General features: G+C 33.7%; 1 protein-coding gene across 3 annotated transcripts; it reads right to left on the reverse strand.

Moving 5' to 3' along the window:
- Nucleotides 1–949: 949 nt before the first annotated feature.
- On the reverse strand, nucleotides 950–18,298 carry LOC147410941 (MADS-box protein AeAP3-2-like). 3 transcript variants are annotated; one of them, XM_086441848.1, is made up of 8 exons: nucleotides 18,163–18,298; nucleotides 17,656–17,903; nucleotides 4,233–4,299; nucleotides 3,720–3,881; nucleotides 3,228–3,269; nucleotides 3,091–3,141; nucleotides 2,513–2,730; nucleotides 950–1,215 (listed from the first exon to the last, which is right to left on the reverse strand). In XM_086441848.1, coding segments are annotated over exons 2-8 (729 nt in total). In that variant the 5' UTR covers nucleotides 17,844–17,903; nucleotides 18,163–18,298; the 3' UTR covers nucleotides 950–1,214. The 3 variants fall into 3 exon arrangements, with proteins under 3 accessions (XP_086297974.1, XP_086297982.1, XP_086297992.1); XM_086441856.1 differs by having other exon boundaries at nucleotides 17,656–17,939; nucleotides 18,163–18,179; XM_086441866.1 differs by lacking the exon at nucleotides 18,163–18,298 and having other exon boundaries at nucleotides 3,091–3,132; nucleotides 17,656–18,118.
- Nucleotides 18,299–19,610: the final 1,312 nt, after the last annotated feature.

Below are 19,610 nucleotides of genomic sequence, written 5' to 3' on the forward strand. Positions count from 1 at the left end.
TAATAATTCATATACTCAACTGACGTGAAAACTGCACAAAACCATATATTTTTTTCTTTGTGCGGGAAAAAAATTATGTGCATGTGCATCATGTGCCACATCAATTGAGTGTTTTTTTTTTATTTTGTTGGTTTATTACAACTCTTTTAATAGCCAGGTATAAAGTGGGCTTCAATCTTTGAGTCGTGCTAGAATGACCTCAGCGGGGGACACACGGGGACACCTTGGCGTGGTGGCACACACATGTCCAGAGATGCGTTTTATTTGTATCTTAGAGAAAATGCATCTATGGGCATGCACGTACCACCACATTAAGTTGTCGCCCATGTGCCTGTCACTGAGGTCACTCCAGCATTAATCTATTTTAAAAAGGGAAAATGCTGAAGTATCATTGAAATTGAAATTGTTTCACACATTGCTGATGTTGATGTGTGTATAGAACCATAAATGTGTTTCATCAAGATGCGAATGAGAGAAATATATGGTTTTGTGCACACCAATGTGTGAAACGATGTCAATTTCAATGTTATTCCAGCATGACTCTTAAAAAGAAAAAGAAAAAAAGGTTGGGTTTGGGGGAGGCTAGTCGGTCTTCGGGGCTGGGTTGGGAGGAATAGGACCTAAGCTCGGTCGGAAAAGATTTCTGCCAAGATTTTTTTCCGAGAAACCAAGCATGGGCTATTTTGACATCCCAAATCATATACACCCTAAAAATAAAAATCCTTGTATGAGGAATCACTAAAAAGGGCTTACCAAAGGAAGTCAAATATACAACCCCATAGAGTGGGAATAGCGACCAAGGAAGGTGTGGCTGCCTTTCCTCAGGATCAATAGCCCATAATCAAATGTTGCACCATCCTTGTTTTGAGTGCAATTGTTATGTCATCAACATAAGATTTGCTCTTATCAGCCAAAAAATAGGAATTTTTAAGGCTATGAGACATACATCTAAACTACATGAAGATAATAGGAGCCTTAAATCCAAATTCAGGTACAAAATGCAGTATCAATCTCACATATAAGTGTCTTATTACACAACTAAGTATCCAAGTCCACAAACACAAATAAACCACCCATATTATAAAAAAAAATCAAGTCTCTTATGGAAATCATCAAACTTTGGAGAACTGAAGTAGCTCAACTGTGGCACAAATATGACGTAAAACATCTAAAGCTTCCATCTTCTTCAGTTCCTTCCTTTCTTATCTCATGACTCTGCAAATTTTTGCAATAAAAATGTTAATTTTACAAAAATAATAGGAGCACAAATTAAATTAAAAAAGGGGACTTAAAAATGTATTAATGGAGTTCAAGATGGGTTGATTATTTTTCCAACACCGTTTAATATAGGACTTTTCTAGTGATCCCATCCCTATTTTGTCGGACATTTGGGTTTTCTCGCTTAATATGATTTAGCGAGTCTGCCATAGAATTCCAAGACTCAACCCTAAGCTGCAGGCGGTGAAAACTACAACAACTACAAACAGCTGCTGATACTTCGTATGTTGAGAAGCAAAAGGAGGAATCCATTTGAAGAGTGGGCTTGCGTCTCATTATCTAGTTGGTGAGACAATAGCTTATAGTCCAATGGTTCATATACGACATTTTTCATGCAAGGATGAAAAACAAATCCATGATTATCAAAAATTAATAAAAAAAATGTAATACTACAAGTGGTAAAAAATAGTTATCATGACAAAGGTGATTATTGATGATAACTTGATAGAGGACTATAGTGTTGTGTAAATGTCTTGTATTCTGTTGCGCTATGCAGAATTGCGGTGTGCAGAGGACAGTACCCTCACCGGGAGATCCCTAAGGCTGTAAAACGTACGACAAAATAGTGATTGTTCTTGTTTTGTTTCGTGGACATAGGTGCACTGCTAAACAACGTAAATCCTTGTGTGCAATTTTGTCTTTTTGCTATTTTGATTTTTTTCACATATATGTATATGATAACATTGAAAATGTTAAGATAAGGTATATAAGCAAGTACATGTGACATAATGGTTCAATTCCTATTATTAACAATTGATCATGTCATTCCAGCCATAGTCACAAAAAATGGTGGGTTTTAATGAGAAATCAAAAAACATCATTGATATATTCACCGAAAGTTTTCACATGTTATGACAAAACTTTCTTGAAACCCATCGAATAATTTCCGAATCCAAACTTTGTTACTATGATTCTAACCATCCGATCTAACAATTTCAATTTTTTGAAGCGAGAATGCATATTATTCTATGAGAATTTCTTGTTTATTCAAAGCTTTACTACCCTATCTGATGACGATGATGCGAATTTTTTTCAATTGTTTCAAAATGTTTTGGCGGAATATTTCAGTTCTGACCTAGATCAAAAAGAGTATTGACCTCAAAATATTAAATGTTTCGGGAATACTTTGTTTGAGATGATCATTTTAATTTTTCTCCATATATATTGAAACAAGATTAATATGAAACCTCAATGCTGATGATGATGATGATGATGTAAAGGAATGGAATAGTACCAAAGCTGCAAGCCATGGCGGAGGAGACTAGCTTCCTGTGGATTAGGTTGAGAAGGCTGGAGACGATACGGGTGGAGCTGAGGAGAGAGTTGAAGCATGTTCCTTGTTGCTTGGTCATCTGGATAAAGTCCGAAATGATCTAATAAAATTGGCTGCTCCACCACCTTGTTTTCCATCACTGCTTGGTGGTGCTCCATTTCTGCTTGGTGTGCTGCAAGCTATAATCAACCATGATCCATGTTACTACAACCTTCAAAATCAAAACTAAAATAAAACTCTCCATTCATGATTTCCTGTCAATGGGCCTGATTTTGGCCCATCTCTCGTTATCATGGATTGGGTTGGTTAGTGTTGTCTATGGAACGCTGCCCATATATATAAGGTAATTGCTCAGCCGACTAAACAATGGGCCAGATATAGGTGAAGTTTTATTTGGCCCAATTTTTGTATGGTTTGATTTATGTGTGTTTTAATCTTTAATTAGGGTGTGATAAATAATTGAAGAAGTTGGGACGTAATAAGTAAAAGTTGGGGTGCCAATAACAACTATCTAGATACATTTTAAAGCAATTACTTACACAACGGTTCAAGTAGTTGTTTTGCTCCTCTAAAATTTGCTCCTGTGCAGCCTCAATAACAAATAAAGAGTAATTAAAAACCAATCATAGAAGATTATTAAAAGAAAAATAAAAAAAAGTTAATGAGAGAAAGAGACCTTCCTACGAAGGTTGTCTAATTGCTGTTGCAAGAGCTGATTCTATATGTCCAAATCATCAAACAAAAAAGTAAAAATAAATTCAAGAAGATTAATTGAACATAAAAGGGAAATTTCCAATGAAAACAAGAGAGCATAATAGTGAAAATTACTAAACCAGCCATGCATTTTTTATTATAAATATTTATGAAAATAGTTATATACCAATTTTGTAATTATATTTTTCGGTAATTAAACAGGTCTCTGATGTGCGGTCATTCTACGGATAATTTGATGAACTTACCTTTTATCTCTTGCCTGGAATGTAAATTTGTAGGAAGGGTAAAAAGGTAAATAAAATACGTGACAGTAATATATAAGATCATATGGTAAAAATTAATTACTAAATCGGGTGTATAACCTTTTTTGTAAATGTTAATAAACATGATTGCATGTATACATATATTATAGAGTAGCTATCTGTACTGTCACACTAGAAATTCAATTACGTACCTTTCTTGCTCGAACCTTGTTGACAGAAATTTCTAGTTGTTCTTCCAACTGATGTAAGTCATTATAAGGCAAGGTGGACAAATCCTCTCCTGTGAAGTGTCTTACACTCGCTTGAAGCTTATCTGTTTCGTTCTTCATCCTTGTCATCTCGTTAAATAATTGCTGTAAATAAATAAAAAAATACAAATGTTTGCCAAATTAATAATCAGTCTTAAAACTCGGTCAAGTATTGGACTCCAATGTCTTAAATGTGGAGGGGCATATTTAAAATTCTCTAAAACAAAGGTTCATCAAATTCGTTTTTTTTTTTTTGTTTCACGAATTGATTCAGTTCATATTGATTCATGCTAACCAAACCAGGTCGCGGTTCAGTAGGAACAAATCTGGTAACACTAATTCAAAAAATACATGAAAGAAAATAAATAAATCATTGAAGCTGATCAAATACTATGTGTTACACAACTAATTTATTCATGTATAATGTGTTTATTGTGTATTATGAGATTGGTATACCTGGTTGTCGTACTCCTGAATGCGAATGCCTGAGACCTTTTGGTACCGATCAATGATTTGTCGCATACTGAACACATATATAGTAAAAGTAAATTTAGATTAACCAATAATTAACTCTCAAAATGATTGATTGAAGATGGCAATATGGGTATGGTTCAATTATATAAAATAAAAAAAAACTAGATTCATAACTCATCATGATCTCCCAAATCTTCTTTAAATTAATACTCTTATCTACACCTCTCATACACATTTTTCTATAAATGCATCATCTCAAAGAAAGTTTGGATACATAGATGCATTTTATTTATGTGGATGATATGTACTTTATCATTTTTATGGTGTATCTCATTATATATCTTCCACTTGTGAGAATTCAGATTAATGTCACTTAGCATTAGTTAGATAGATTACATATGGTTGTGCTTATTGTTGGAATCTTTTGCGCCCCATGTTTTATAACGTTGCTTGAGTCGATGTCACATAAAAAAAATCAATTTTTCATAAAATGTGCAGAAGATTTAAAGTAACCAATACTTTCTCTAATGACGAAGAGTTGGATTATGGATCAATTTAGTTTTGGTGGTTTGTGAAGGCTTCTCAATGTATCTTATTGGATATCAAATTGGAAAATTATGTTGTTAATGTTTGTGTAATAAGGGCCTCTTGTGTGGTTTATGATCGAAAGGAGTTATAGAATAACCTGGAGAATTCTCTGGATCCCCAAGGAACCTGATAGTCATGAGGAGCTTGAATGCCATCATGCATCTAGCAAAAAAAGGTGGAAGACTTCCTCCATTGGATTCAATGGAGGATTTTGGTGATTTTATTGGGGAAGCATGTCTAATAGATGTGGGATTTTTTAGGAACAAGTTTACTTTGTATAATAATAGACATGGACATGAGCGCACTTGGGGTAGGCTGGACAAAGGATTGTTCTATCAGTCATAGATTTCTGATCTAGGTTCTCCTTCAGTAACATATCTTCCCAAACTATCTTTTGATCACTATCCGCTGATCATTCAATTCACTAAATTTATTTCAAGGCCAAAGCAATTCAGATTTTTTTGATTTCTAGATAGAAAGATATGATTCCCTCCCTTTTGTAAGAGAATCTCGATTTGGTTTTATGGAAGGTGTTATTTTACTTAGATTTGCTAAAAAGCTAAAGAGATTGAAAGAAGCATTGAAAGTACATAATAAGAAGGTGGTTGGGAATTTTGGAGTAAAGTTAAAAGAAATGAAATAAAAAGTACAAGAGTGCAAAAAGAAATTCTCTAACCAATGACGGGATCAAATGGTCTACCTCGAGTGCCAAAAAATAAAATAAGAGTAAAACACCTTAGAGAGTATAAGAGTTGATCTGGTGACAAAACTCAATGATTTGGTATAAGGAAGGTCACCTAAATATAATTTTTTTCCCTTTGACAATGGAACGCGGTCTTCAAGGAACTTTATAAAGAAAATTATAAGCTTGGATGGGTCTGTCATAGAAAATCCACAAAAGATCGAGTTGGAAGTAATGAAAAATTTTATACCATTAGTATCGATAGAAGGTTGCACTCTCCAATCAAATTTGTTTGCAAATATTACAAAAAAAGCTCCAGAGGGCTAGAATCAATCTTTGTGTGACATTTTATCGAGTAAAGAGGTACTAGTAGCAATAAGAGACATGAATGCTTATGGTGCAACGGGTTTGGATGGATTTTTAGGTTTGTTCTATCTGAAAGATTAGGACATCATCAAAGAAGATCTTATGCTAGCTGTGGTGAATTTCTTTGAGAATGGTCACATTCAAAGAGAAGTCAATGCCACACCAATTAATCTCATCCCAAAGGTTGAGGTACCTATTCATTTGCCTGATTTTAGACTCATTAGCTTATATAGTCTTCTCTATAAAATTATGTCTGAAATCATAGCAAATAGATTGTGTAGTTTTCTCCATTTGCTAATCTCTCATGTACAAAGAACGCTCATAAAAGGGAAACAAACATTATCGTGGTACACGAGGTTATTGATGACCTTAACATTAAACCAAGGGAGAATAATATTTGCATCAAGATTGATATGAAGAAGGCTTATAAAAGATTGGAGTGGGACTTTCCACTTGAGGTGTTAAAGAAAATTAGTTTTTTAGAAAAGTTCTAGAAGATAATCTAGGGTTTCCTTCAGAGTGTAATATTCTCAATTATGTTGAATGGATATTCTAACATTTTTTTCTCTAGGACTTCTGGTTTTTAAGGTAAGGTAATCCACTTGCCCTAGCTTGTTCATCTTAGTAGCAGAGGCTTTAAGTGTAGGTCTAAAGCATTTGGTTGATGTGGGAAAGATGGAAATGTTTGTTGTAGCAAGAAGTAGCAAGCTTGGCTCCTAGCCATTTCTTATTCACTAACTATCTCATAATGTTTACAAAAGTTTCTAAAAATATGCTAAATGTTGTAAAAGACTTTTTAAAAACTATGAGAAGGATTTTGGGAAACAAGTGATTAGTATAGAGAAGAATCAATTTTTCTTAGCAAGATTAGTTGATAGAAACAACATATCTAAAATCAAAGGAATTTTGGACTTTCCTTTGGAAGTCTTCCCAAAAAATTACCTTGAAGTACCTCTTTTCTCAATGAGGGTCCCAAGAGAAATGTGCAGGGAATTGGTCCCCAAAATCTCCCAAAAAATGGAAGGATGGAAAGCTATGTAATTCTTGGAAGGAGGATGTATAACTCTTTTGTCCCATATGCTATCATCTATTCCAATAGATTTGATCTCTATCTTTTCATTTCCAAAATTAGTTACTTACCAAATCGAATCTTGCTTCGCTAGATTTTTCTAGGGGAAAAGAGAAAGGGACAAAGAGCGTCATTTGATAAGTTGAAAAAAATTGTACACCAAATGAGGTAGGTGATTTGGGGATAAAGAAGACATCCATAAGATATGCATGATAAAGGTTTGTTGGAGGCTTATGAATGAAAATGGATTATGGATAGATTTTCTAAGAAATAAATATGCTAAAAATGGAGATTGGTGGTTATTCATGTTCTAGCTAGGTGGTTCAAGAATTTAGAGAAGCATTTAGAAGCTCTTGCAGCACATAATTTCCAATTCTAAGTTGTTGGTGGAAAAATGTGATGAAGTTCTTATCTTTATGTGTAATTAGAATGGTGATTGCCCTTTAATTAGAAGTAACCCAAATGAAAATAAGAGGGTTATATATGATTGGAGATATCTGGGAAAATGGTGGGTGGAAAGAAGAAAATTGAAGAACCTTGTTTGAGGATGAGTCCTTAATAGAGGAGATTTTGAGGTCTTCTCTTAAGAAAAGTTGTAAGACAATTTAGTTTGGATGAAGAATTATTCTGATTTTTCCCATCCAAAAGGACTTGGGATTCCATTCGACAAAGAGAGGTGAAAGATAAAAAAAATGGCAAGTCTTGTAGAAGCCACCAATCCCTCTAAAGATGAAAAAAATTTATTAGAAGGGGAAGAGAAATTGATTTTATTAAAAATTCTTTGATGAATAATACATGAACTCTAATAAGGTATTTAAGATTATATCAACCAAGATATGAAAATGTCCTAATATAAATATTCTAATTTATTAATACTTCGCAATGTAGAATATCTTAATTGATATTGTTGCATATATTATTTTCCATCACTACCTTCCTTTTGTGATGAGATACATTGATAATGATATAATGTATCTCATGCATCATATTCTTTTACATCCTCCTGCAATTGTATGGTCTTTTGATGAAAGGGCATGCTATTAGATTGCTCAAAATCCAATCATGCTTCCTGGTGGTCACTATCTGTCTATGAAGTCCATTATCTGTCACATCCTACTCTTTTTTTAGTCAATCAAAGCCAATGACTTACGAGACTAGGTTTGTCATGATCTCTCCTAAGAGCATACAAATTAGAATTATGTGATTTAAATTAAAAAAAAAACTCTCGTTGGAGAGATTTTAGATGAAAAAAAAATGAGATTGTAAAAGGTAAATGTATAGACGTGGGAGATTTGTAGAGATATAGAAAGGTGTGTAGTTCTATTAAAGAATATTAAAATAATAATAAAGTGAAAAAAATATTTAGGTTCGGCAATGGAGCCATTGTCATCGTCAAAGAATGGTGCAGCAAGATCGATGACCTCCGAGGAGCTTAAGCTCTAATACCATGAAGAGAAATTGATTTTATTGAGAATTCTTGAATGAATAATACATAAACCTTTATAAGTTATTTATAAAGATTACATCAACCAAGTGGAAATATCTTAATATAAATATTTTAATTTATTAACACTTCCTAATGTAAAATATCCTAATAGATATTTTTGCATATATTATTTTCCATCACTACCTTCCTTTTGTGATGGGATACATTAATTGATAATGATACAATGTATCTCATGCATTATATACTCTTACAGAAGTAACTTCTAGATAGGATTGTACCGAACCCATTAGTCCGATAAATGATCTTGTGGAGCCACTCTCTTTCTTCTCAATCCATGGCTATCTTGTACATGACTCTTTGGATCTTGATTTACAAGATGTCATCTGCTAGGAGAGTGCCTCACTGTCTAGGTTGAATTTCTTCCAAAGGTCCATCACACCTAAAAGATGAGCCATCGTAAAGTGGGGAAACCCTCTACAGGTTGGGTTAAATTGAACATTGATGGAGCTTTGCAAGGAAAACCAGAACATGCAAGTGGAGGTGGAATTTTGAGAGGGGATGGAGGAGACTTAATTAAAGCTAGTAGTTGGTACTTTGGTGTTGGCTCTAGCATTTGGGTGGAATTTAAAACACTTTTGAAAGCAATGGAAAAGTTTAATTTTGACAATGCTAAGTTTATAACTAAATCTGGTTATCTACTCTTGGTCAAGGCTTTAAAGGGAAGCACTATACTTTGGCATCTCGAAACCAGGCTACATCGAATTAGAACGGATTTATCAAGAATTACATGGAAAGTCCAGCACTCGTGAAGAGAAGGAAGTGCTACAGTGCATGCATTAGGAAATTTTGTCCTTAAATGTTTGGCTTGCATGGAATTCTTTGATGTGGGTAGCAAACTACTCAATTGTCAAAGCGGCCACCATATGCTTGGTTATAATATGTGATTGATTCAACAACTTCCAAAAATACATTTCTTCATAGTCTCTTACTGTAAATGGATCAATCACTTGACTGTGAAAATTCCTTCACAAAATTGGTTTGTTGGATTCAATCACATGTTTACTTTATATTGTCCCACCATTTTTATCATTCATTTGGTTTATGTTGATGTTATCATTGGTTGTAAATCTGAATTTATTATTATTATGATTTTTTTTTAGGTATTATTTTGACAGAATGGTAAGGGTACACCATGATTGATTTCATGGGTTCAACTTATTTTTTAGGGGTGACTTTTTCCTCAATTCCATAATTAACTTATTCCCTAGGGGCAGTAATCTTATATTTTGTACAGACTATAAATTTATAGCCAACTCATTTTAAGGTTTAATTGTTAGATTTATGGACATTTATATATATATAATAATAATAATAATAATAATAATAATAATAATAATAATTGTATGTGATTTGCTATCATAAAAGTTTTGGCCCAAATTGAAAGTAATCTAACTATGTTTAATGTTAAATGGGTTTAAGTTGTCTCATAAAGTATGTGTTCATATGTGTAAATATTCTATATGTAATTTCCAATTTCATGATGGGTCAAATTAGAAATAAGGAGAATATGTGCAGTTATGTGTGCAATTATAATGGGTTATGCTCCCCAAATTATATGTATAATTCTTTTCTAAAATCCCATCATTAGAAAAGTGAGAACTCTTCTCAAGATAATTATACATACTAATTTGAAAAATCAAGATCCGTTAGACTGAAGGATTTTGACGATATTCATGGATTCAGGTACGCTTCCGCATCTAGTTTATCTTCTTGATGATTTACCATGTTGGATCTTGGTTTTATATGATGGTTTTCACATTATGGAATTTCTCCAACATAGTGGTATCAGAGTCATCTTCGTGTTGAATCATTAAGAAAAGAATTTAGTGATTTTTTATTCAATTTTGTTATGTGCATATTCAAAGGTTATATGCTTGTTTTCTTGTGAAATAAAATCCATTATGCCTTGTATCATGGATTTTGTAATATTGGGTTTGGGTGAAGATTTCTTTATGTTCTCTGGTTCTTAAATCATGTTTGGACGTTTTGAAGGAAAAATGAAATGATTAATGACTTCTTTGTTTTAAATTCTAATTGGCATTAGCCCACAAGGATAATTGGGCTCAATGTAAGTGGGTTTCTTTGTTTTAATTTCTGATGGGCATCAGCCCATAAGAATTATTGGGCTCATTGGAACAGGCGGGTAGGTTACCCGCTGATGACCCAACCCAATCAGCCTGCCATAGTTGACTTTGATCACAAAAAAAATAAAATTAGGTGCAATTTTAATTTATTGGTATGTTTATATATTTTGAGACAAATTAAATGAAGCAATATGTTGCCAAAGTGATCTCTTTTGTGGAAATTAATTTATTTTGAAATATAAACGGTTATGTGCATGTAATTTATGTGAATATTAACCGACTCAAAGGAAGATTTATATTTGACAAAATTACATGTGCATTTGTGACAATAAACGCGTGACAATTATTTGGTTATACATGTGAACAATTAATCGGCCCAAAGAAAGATTCATTGTTTAACATGTTATTTTATTATCAGTGTTAATTACTACACTAAGATATCACTTACAAGTTAATATTTCTGCCCAAAGACTAGATATTAATGTTGTGCTCGATGTCTTGTGATGGGACTTATCTTTATTTGAAATTATTATTGCATGTTTTGGTATTTATGTGAGTTTGTTTGTTTTGCTTTCTATTAAGTTTCTTCTTCTGCTGCTAATATTACTACAAGCATCAACTCCATTCCATATTGAATGGCTCAAACTTTAAGGCATGGCAAGAGAGTATTATAATCACTTTCAAAGTCATGGACCTAAACCTTGCGTTGAGGGTTCCCAAACCCGCTGATCTCACTGAAAATAGTACCTTAGATGAAAAGAGGGAGATAGAAAAGTGGGAAAAGTCTAATCGCATGAGTCTTATGGTTATCAAACGTGCCATTCCAAAAGCTTTTAGGGACTCTATGTCTGATCAAGTGGATACGACTAAGGGTTTCCTTGAGGACCTTGAGAAAAAGTTTGCTAAGAATGAAAAAATTGAAAATAGTACAATCTTAGCAAAACTTATTTCCATGAGGTACACAAGCAAAGGAAACATAAAGAAGTACATTATGGAAATGTCTCATCTAACTTCAAAATTGAAAACACTCAAGTTAGAATTATCTGAAGACTTGTCAGTGCATTTGGTTCTGATATCCCTTCCAGCACAGTTCAGTCAGTTCAAGGTGAGCTATAACTGGCAAAGGGACTCTTGGTCTCTTAATGAGCTCATCTTATATTGTGTTCAAGAAGATGAGAGATTAAAGCAGGAAAGTACATCAAGTGCTCACTTAGCCACCACTTCAAAGGACAAGAAGAAAAAATTCAAGAGAAAGAAAAATAAGGAAGCTGTGGATACGACACCGCAGAAGAAATAACATAAGGAATCAAATAATAATGGTTGTTTCTTCTATGGAGCTGCAGGTCACAAGAAGAAGTGTACCAACTATCACGTTTGACGTGCAAAGAAAGGTATGCTTCTTAATTCTTTTTGTTCTAAGGTTAATTTAACTTCGGTACTTAGACACACGTGGTGGATAGATTCCGGTGCAACAACTCACATCAGTGTGTCTATGCAGGGTTGCCTGAATTGTCGAAAGCCTAATGATGGTGAAAGATACATTTACGTTGGCGATGGTAAGTCGATGGAAGTCGAGGCAATAGGAACTTTTAGATTATTGTTAAGAACTGGTTTTTATTTAGATTTGAATGAGACTTTTGTTATACCGTCGTTTAGGTGGAATTTAATTTATGTTCTACTTTGGACAAATTTGGATATTAATGTTCATTTGGAAATTGAATATTTAGTTTTTTTCATGATTCAAAATTGATTGGTACCGGTTCTTTATCAGGTTACGATAATCTATATTTGCTTGATACAGTTGTCTCTTTTAATGAATCCTTACATGTAAGTACACGAGGTGTAAAACGTAAATTGATCGACGAGAATTCTGTCTCCTTATGGCACAAGATATTAAGTCACATCTTAAAAAGGAGAATTGAGAGACTTGTGTCTGATGGTATTTTCGATCCCCTTGATTTTTGGATTTTGACATGTGTGTGAATTGTATTAAGGGAAAACAAACAAATGTCAAGAGATTTGATGCCAACAGGAAATTAAACATTTTAGAATTAATACACACAGATATTTGTAGACCATTCCCAACAGTTTCTTGGAATGGTCAACAATATTTCATTACGTTTATAGACGATTTTTCGCGATATGACTACCTTTATCTCATTCATAACAAAGTGCAATCACTGGATGCGTTCAAAAACTGTAAAACTGAAGTTGAGAACCAACTCAACAAAAAAATCAAAAGTGTTAGATCTGAGCGACCGTGATGGTGAGTACTACGACAGATATGACGGATCAGGTAAACAACGTCCAAGACCATTTGCAAAATACCTAGAGGAATGCGGTATCGTCTCACAATACACTATGCCAGGTTCGCCAACTATGAATGGTGTTGTTGAAAGACGAAATAGAACTCTTAAGGACATGGTAAGGAGTATGATTAGTCATTCTACATTATCTGAATCACTCTAGAGAGAGACATTAAAGATCGCAGCATATATACTCAACAAAGTTCCAACTAAGGCGACTGAAAAGACCCATTATGAGCTTTAGACAGACAAGAAGTCCAGTTTAAAGTATTTACATATTTGGGGATGTCTAGCTGAGGTAAGGCTTTATAGGCCAAATGAAAAGAAACTGGACTCAAGGACTATCAGTTGCTATTTTATTGGATACTTTGAAAGGTCTAGGAGTTACAAATTTTATGATCCCACGACTAAGTCTATTTTTGAGACAGGTAATGCCCGGTTCTTTGATGATGTTGAGTTTGGTAAGGGAGAAAGAGTTAGGGACTTTGTCTTTGAAGAAGAATATGTCGATATTCCTCCAATTGCCATTGACACTGATATGGAACAATCTTTTATACCTGACATTTTTTAAGAAGCAACTCTGGATCAAGACAATGTCATTGAGTCTCTCGTTCAAGTTCAAGAAGTTGTTCTAGAAGAACAAACTCTACAACCTCAAGAACCAATACCATTAAAGAGATCTACTAGAGAAAAGAGAAATGCAATTTCGAACGATTATATTGTGTTTCTCTAAGAATATGATGTTAACATTGGAGTGATGGAAGATGATCTAATCAACTTTCGTCAAGCCATAGAAAGTTCCAACTCTCAAAAGTGGATTGATGCCATGAATGAAGAGATTAAGTCTATGAAGGACAATGATATATGGCATCTTGTCCCATAGCCTAAAGGTGTGAAGCCTATTGGTTGCAAATGGATATTTATTTAAACTCAAGAGGGATTCGAAAGAAGATGTGGAGAGGTACAAAGCAAGTCTTGTTGCTAAGGGGCTTCACACAAAAGGAAGGCATCAATTATAAAATTTCTCCGGTTTCATCAAAAGACTTTTTAGGATCATAATGGCTTTGGTGGCGCATTTTGATCTTGAGGTACATTAGATGGATGTTAAGACCGTGTTTCTCAATGGTGACATTGATTAAACGATTTATATGGTGCAAACAAAAAACTTTGTATCAGGCAATGCAAAACAAATGATTTGCAAATTGAAGAAATCCATTTATGGACTCAAGCAGGCATCTCGTTAATGGTAGTATAAATTTCACCAAGTTATTGTCTCTTTCGATTTTGAGATGAATCTTGTTAATGATTGTGTATGCCACAAGTTCAATGGGAGTAAGCATATTTTTCTGGTTTTATACGTTGATGACATACTGCTTGTTAGTAACGATACATGCTTGTTGCATAAAACTAAGAGATTCCTAGCAAGGAATTTTGAGATGAAAGATCTTGATGATGCAACTTTTGTATTAGGAATTCGATACATCAAGATGGCTTTCGAGGTATCTTTGGATTATCACAAAAGGCCTATATCGAAAAAGTTCTCAAAAGATATAGCATGCAGGATTGCAAACCAGGTGATGCCCTAGTGGCTAAAGGAGACAAGTTCAGTCTCAATCAATGCCCCAAGAATGCTTTTGAGGAAAAGGAAATGTAGAAGATTCCTTATGTTTCAATAGTAGCGAGTCTAATGTATTCTCAGGTTTGTACGCACTCGAACATTGTCTATATTGTTGGGATGTTGGGCAGATATTTGAGTAATCCGGGAATGGATCATTGGAAAGTAGTCAAACGAGTCATGCAGTATCTATAGAAAATAAAATATTATATGCCCACATATAGGAGGTCAGATAAAATAGAAATCATCGGGTATTCAGATTCCGACTTTGCTGGATGTCGAGATAGTATGAAATCTATGTTGGGTTATATCTACCTGCTAGCAGAAGGTGGTTTCTCTTGAAAGAGTGCTAAACAGTCTCTTATAGCCTCTTCTACCATGATAGCAGATTTCATAGTGTATTATGAGGCATCCAATCATGAATATGGCTATGAAATTTTGTCACTAGACTGCAAATTGTGGATGGAATTGAAAAATCACTTAAATTATTTGGTGACAATAAGTCAACAGTCTTGTATTCCAACAACAATAGGAGCTCTACGAAGTCAAAGCACATAGACATCAAGTTCCTGGTTGTCAAGGAAAGAATTCAAAGTGGACAATTGTCTATAGAACACATCGGGACAAACTCCATGGTTGCGGATTCGCTTACTAAGGGATTGCCACCCAAGGTCTTTCATAAGCACACTGCTCATATGGGTGTCATGTCATTTGAGGATATTCAATTTTAGTGGGAGTTTGTAGTTTTAGACACATTTTCAGTTGTTTCAGTTTATAGATATTTTGAGGTTATTTTCTGCAGAAATAAAGTCTTTGTTGGTTTGTTCGCACTCTGATTTTGGTATGGTTTGATTTCACTAAAGTTTAAGATGGAACAGTTGGAAATAGGCATGTTTAGATCACATCACATGTAATTTCCATGCTACACATCCATACTTGATCTGTATCATTTGGTTATGTTGATATACGTGATCAGGGATGGATTTAGTTATGATATATATAACGAAAGTCACCTTGGTTCTATGTGAACATAATTGATGGACGAAATTGTTTGGATAAACTTTTGGTTATGATAGCAAAGATTTTGAGTTCATAAGATATATAATGACATACAATTATAAGGTAACATATATATATATATATATATATATATATATATATTAATAATAATTGTATGTGATTTACTATTATAAAAGTTTTGGCCCAAATTGAAAGTGATCTAACTATGTTTAATGTTAAATGGGCTTAAGTTGTCTCATAAAGTATGGGTTCATATATGTAGATACTCTATATGTAATTTCTAATTTCATGATGGGCCAAATTAGAAATAAAGAGAATATGTACAGTTATATGTGCAGTTATGTGTGTAGTTATAATGGGTTATGGTCCCTAAATTATATGTATAATTCTTTTCTGAAATCTCATCATTAGAAAAGTGAGAACCTTTCTCAAGATAATTATACATACTAATTTGGAAGATCAAGATCCGCTAGACCGAAGGATTTTGACGGTATTCATAGATTCAGATACGCTTCCACATCTAATTTATCTTCTTGATGATTTACCACGTTGGATCTTGATTTTATGTGATGGTTTTCACACTATGGAATTTCTCCAACATTAATGTAAAAGAGAAATTCAATTTTAATATCAAGAAGTGAGATTCAAAGATTATGACCTAGTTTCTACAAAAAAAAAAGGATCTTAGCATCGCCTGTGGATGTAGGGAATCTTGTTGAACCATGTAAATTATGTGTTATCCTTTATTTATTTATTTTTAGTTGATTTGTATTTGTTTGATTGTTATCTTTGGTTCCCACACCCAATCTTCCAAAGTTATCGACTTTCAAATTGACTTGAAAGAAATAATTCATTCCCAGCATCAGATTAGCAAGAAATATAATATTGAATTTTCACATGGGAATCCAATCAACAATTTGCTACAAAGCCTGGTGGTTGAGATTTCTATTGGTAGGGCATGTCATCTAAGCACCCATCTATGGAGCAACAACGAACAACGACAAGATCAGACTTAGAAGGTTTTAGGAGTTCATTTCCAATACGATCTCCAAAATATACTTGTGTTCATCAATGGATAGGAGCAACAATCTGTAATATGAGTTCATGTCTTTGTATCATAATATATATATAGGATCATGACTCTATATATCATTTTTTTAACTGCCTACTTGATTGTAAAGAAGTGTCTAATGGGTGATAAGCTAGCAGTACTTCCTAAAATCAGAACTGTAAAATAAGGGGGATCCCCTTGTATTGTTTCTTCTACTAATATACTCTTACTTAGCAAAAGATAAATAAATAAAATAAAATAAACTTAGGGTTTTTCCAATTATCCTTGATCAGCATTTAGTTCCCACGGAATTAGCTTCTATTTTGATGTATCTTGCAACTTTGTGCAGTTGTAATTGTGTTCTAGTTGAATGAAAGGTGTGGTCCCAGCTTACCAGAGAGAGAGAGAGAGAGAATAATCCTAAACTGAAACAAACTCTAGCTAAGCAAACATAATTACATTAGAATCTAATCTTATAGTCTTATTCTTCATCCTGATCCTCACAAGAAATTGATTTGGTGTATTGTGGTATGCCATAATACAGTGATCCTATAATACTCTAACAATCACAATATACCAATCACTGTATGCATTGCATGAAAGAAATTTATATACAATACATTTCATGACTTAGCAAAAAAATGTTAAATTAGATAAGAAAAAAGACAAGAGGGGAGGACACCATCAAGTATACATAGTAGATATGAGATGTAAAAATAAATAAAGAATTATATTATATATGTATATATGTACTTAAATAATTGATTTATCTTTGGTAGATCTTGTTAAGATTACCAATTCCATGAATCTCTGCAAGTCTTACACGTTAAAAAGTTGTATTCCTACAAAATTTAAAGAAACTGTAAAATAGAAATCGCCGATAAACCCATGTTTAAATATCATAAATAAATAAAAAAAGGAAAAAAATAAAATAAATAAAAGGAGCACTCATATCCTATGGAGCAAAGGAACATATTCATGTAATAATAACACAAGATAAAAACAAAATTCAAATGAAATGCAGTGGCTAGAATCAGATTTAACTGCTCAAAATCACCACTTTTACACTGAATTTTTGTAAGAAAGAAGAAGGTTTGAAGCATATATGTAAATATACCTAAATGGTTCACTGCAGTACTCAGTAAGCTTGCCAGTAGAAGAGAAGACAATGAGCCCAAGTTGGGCATCACACAGTATAGCAAGCTCACGAGCCTTCTTCATCAGTCCTCCTCGGCGTTTCGAGAAGGTGACTTGCCTGTTTGTCGAATTTTCGATCTTCTTGATCTCTATCTTTCCTCTTCCCATAATTAACCAACAGTGTTGACTTTTCTAGCTTCTTGTTAGGGAAAGAAGATATCCAATTTCCTGGTTTAAGTCACGAAAACCGACCGAAGATCAATCCTAGTAATCAGAAGAGCACAAACATGAAAGTTTTTTATGGAAGTAAGCTTAATTTAGATGAAGTTTTAAAAAGGGTTAATGGGCAAAATGAACTGTCATCAAAAGTAGAAACCTAGTTTATAGTACTTATTAAAACCCAAATTATTGTTTTTTTTAACAAGAAGGAGATGGAAGAAGAGGGGGAGAAATTAAGGAGGAAGTCAGGAAGGAAGACTGTGTTTACCTGTTCTTTCTTTTTTGCTGCAATGGAGTGGAGAGTTTTTGAATGTGGCGTGTATGATGTGTGATAGACTTTAAAAAGAGAGAGATACCACACTTCCAAAATTGCCCATCTTGTTTATAGGAAATTACCAAAATGCACTTCATGTGTAAAGAGCCAGATTTTTCAGTGAGAGAAGGGGGGGCATATATTTCATCAAGTTTACAAAGATAGATATGTAGCAATATTTCTTATTAAGATACGTATTAGAATATTGTAGAATGCATAGTTTTCGAGGTGACTCAGCCCTGAAACTTGATTCAACTAATTGAGCAAGTCAACCAGATAAATCATTGCATCGACTTTCAACTCATCAACTCAGTTGAGTCAGCAAAAAAATGCACCAAGTCGATTGAGATCATATTTGATCGAGTTAATTTGGCTTAGCAATGTGTGGGTTCATAGTTACAACTAACGACGTTGACCAATAAGACACCTTCACATGACCTCTGAAAATAGAACAAGACTAAATCGGAAGAGACATGTGATTTATCCTCGAAGTAAGTAAGACCATTCGATGTATGATGAGTAAACTAGTCAAGTCATTTGTGCATCAATATTCAATATAACCAATTCCCTAAGATAACCCTAGTGGCAAACCGAGTCTTGATAAGCTCCTCAAGAGGGGTAGGTCAAGTGTTTGAAACCCACGAAGCTATGAATTCCTTGGGGCCACTCTCCAGGGTCTAGTTGACCCTCGATTCAACCAGTTGTTTTAGGACTTTCCGAGGGGGCAGTGCGTGTGACCATGGGATTAGTCTCACCCGAAAGGTGGGGTTATCCACGATAAGCAAAAAAGAATATGAAGCACTCAATTTGAAATGGCCGAAAGTTTAGTTCGTTGAGGAAAGATTATGGAGCTAACAAGAGAAGTAGAACAAATCTTAAAATGGGAAGTTTCCTAGGATCTTCAGGATTCTACTAAGAGACAAATTCTCATGTCAAATTAGGAAGAGATCAGTATAAGAAAGAATTGTGATTTTTTACGATAAAAAAGGATAATGATAGAAAGATCCTAATTCGAGTAGGATACATACGTATGTATTAGGGGTGCAACTTGATCTGATTCAAACCAGAAATCAAACTGATAACTCTGGCTTGGTTTGGTTCGGCTTGGAACATGTTGCGGTTCGGTTCTAGGTTTAGAAAATGAAAACCAATCAATTTGGTTTGGTTCTCAAGTTCAAGGCTTGTATTGAACCGAATCAAATTGAGAATCGAACCTTATATAATAAATAAATAAATATATTCATTTATCATGAATTATTTTAAGAGTTAGGACATAGATGAATGACTTCTTCATGGATAAATTAACTATTTTTTTTCTAAGTAGACTAATGATTTATTATATGAAATTTCATGTTTATTATTTATTTATTTTATTAAAAATATGTCATTTCAAACTAAGTTTA

This window comes from Akebia trifoliata, chromosome 1, assembly GCF_017979445.1.
Source record: "Akebia trifoliata isolate Shusen 1 chromosome 1, ASM1797944v1, whole genome shotgun sequence".
In the NCBI taxonomy this organism is placed as follows: Eukaryota; Viridiplantae; Streptophyta; class Magnoliopsida; order Ranunculales; family Lardizabalaceae; genus Akebia; species Akebia trifoliata.

What these genes read in the sequence shown, in the direction of transcription:
- LOC147410941 (XM_086441848.1), bottom strand. Translation starts at nt 17,843, where the DNA reads ATGGGAAGAGGAAAGATAGAGATCAAGAAGATCGAAAATTCGACAAAC. An exon ending in TACTGCAGTGAACCATTTAG is followed by an intron (nt 4,300 to 17,655) that starts GTATATTTACAT and finishes ATATGTGTTCAG; the next exon opens with TATGCGACAAATCATTGATC. An exon ending in ACAACTACTTGAACCGTTGT is followed by an intron (nt 2,731 to 3,090) that starts GTAAGTAATTGC and finishes GGTTGATTATAG; the next exon opens with CTTGCAGCACACCAAGCAGA.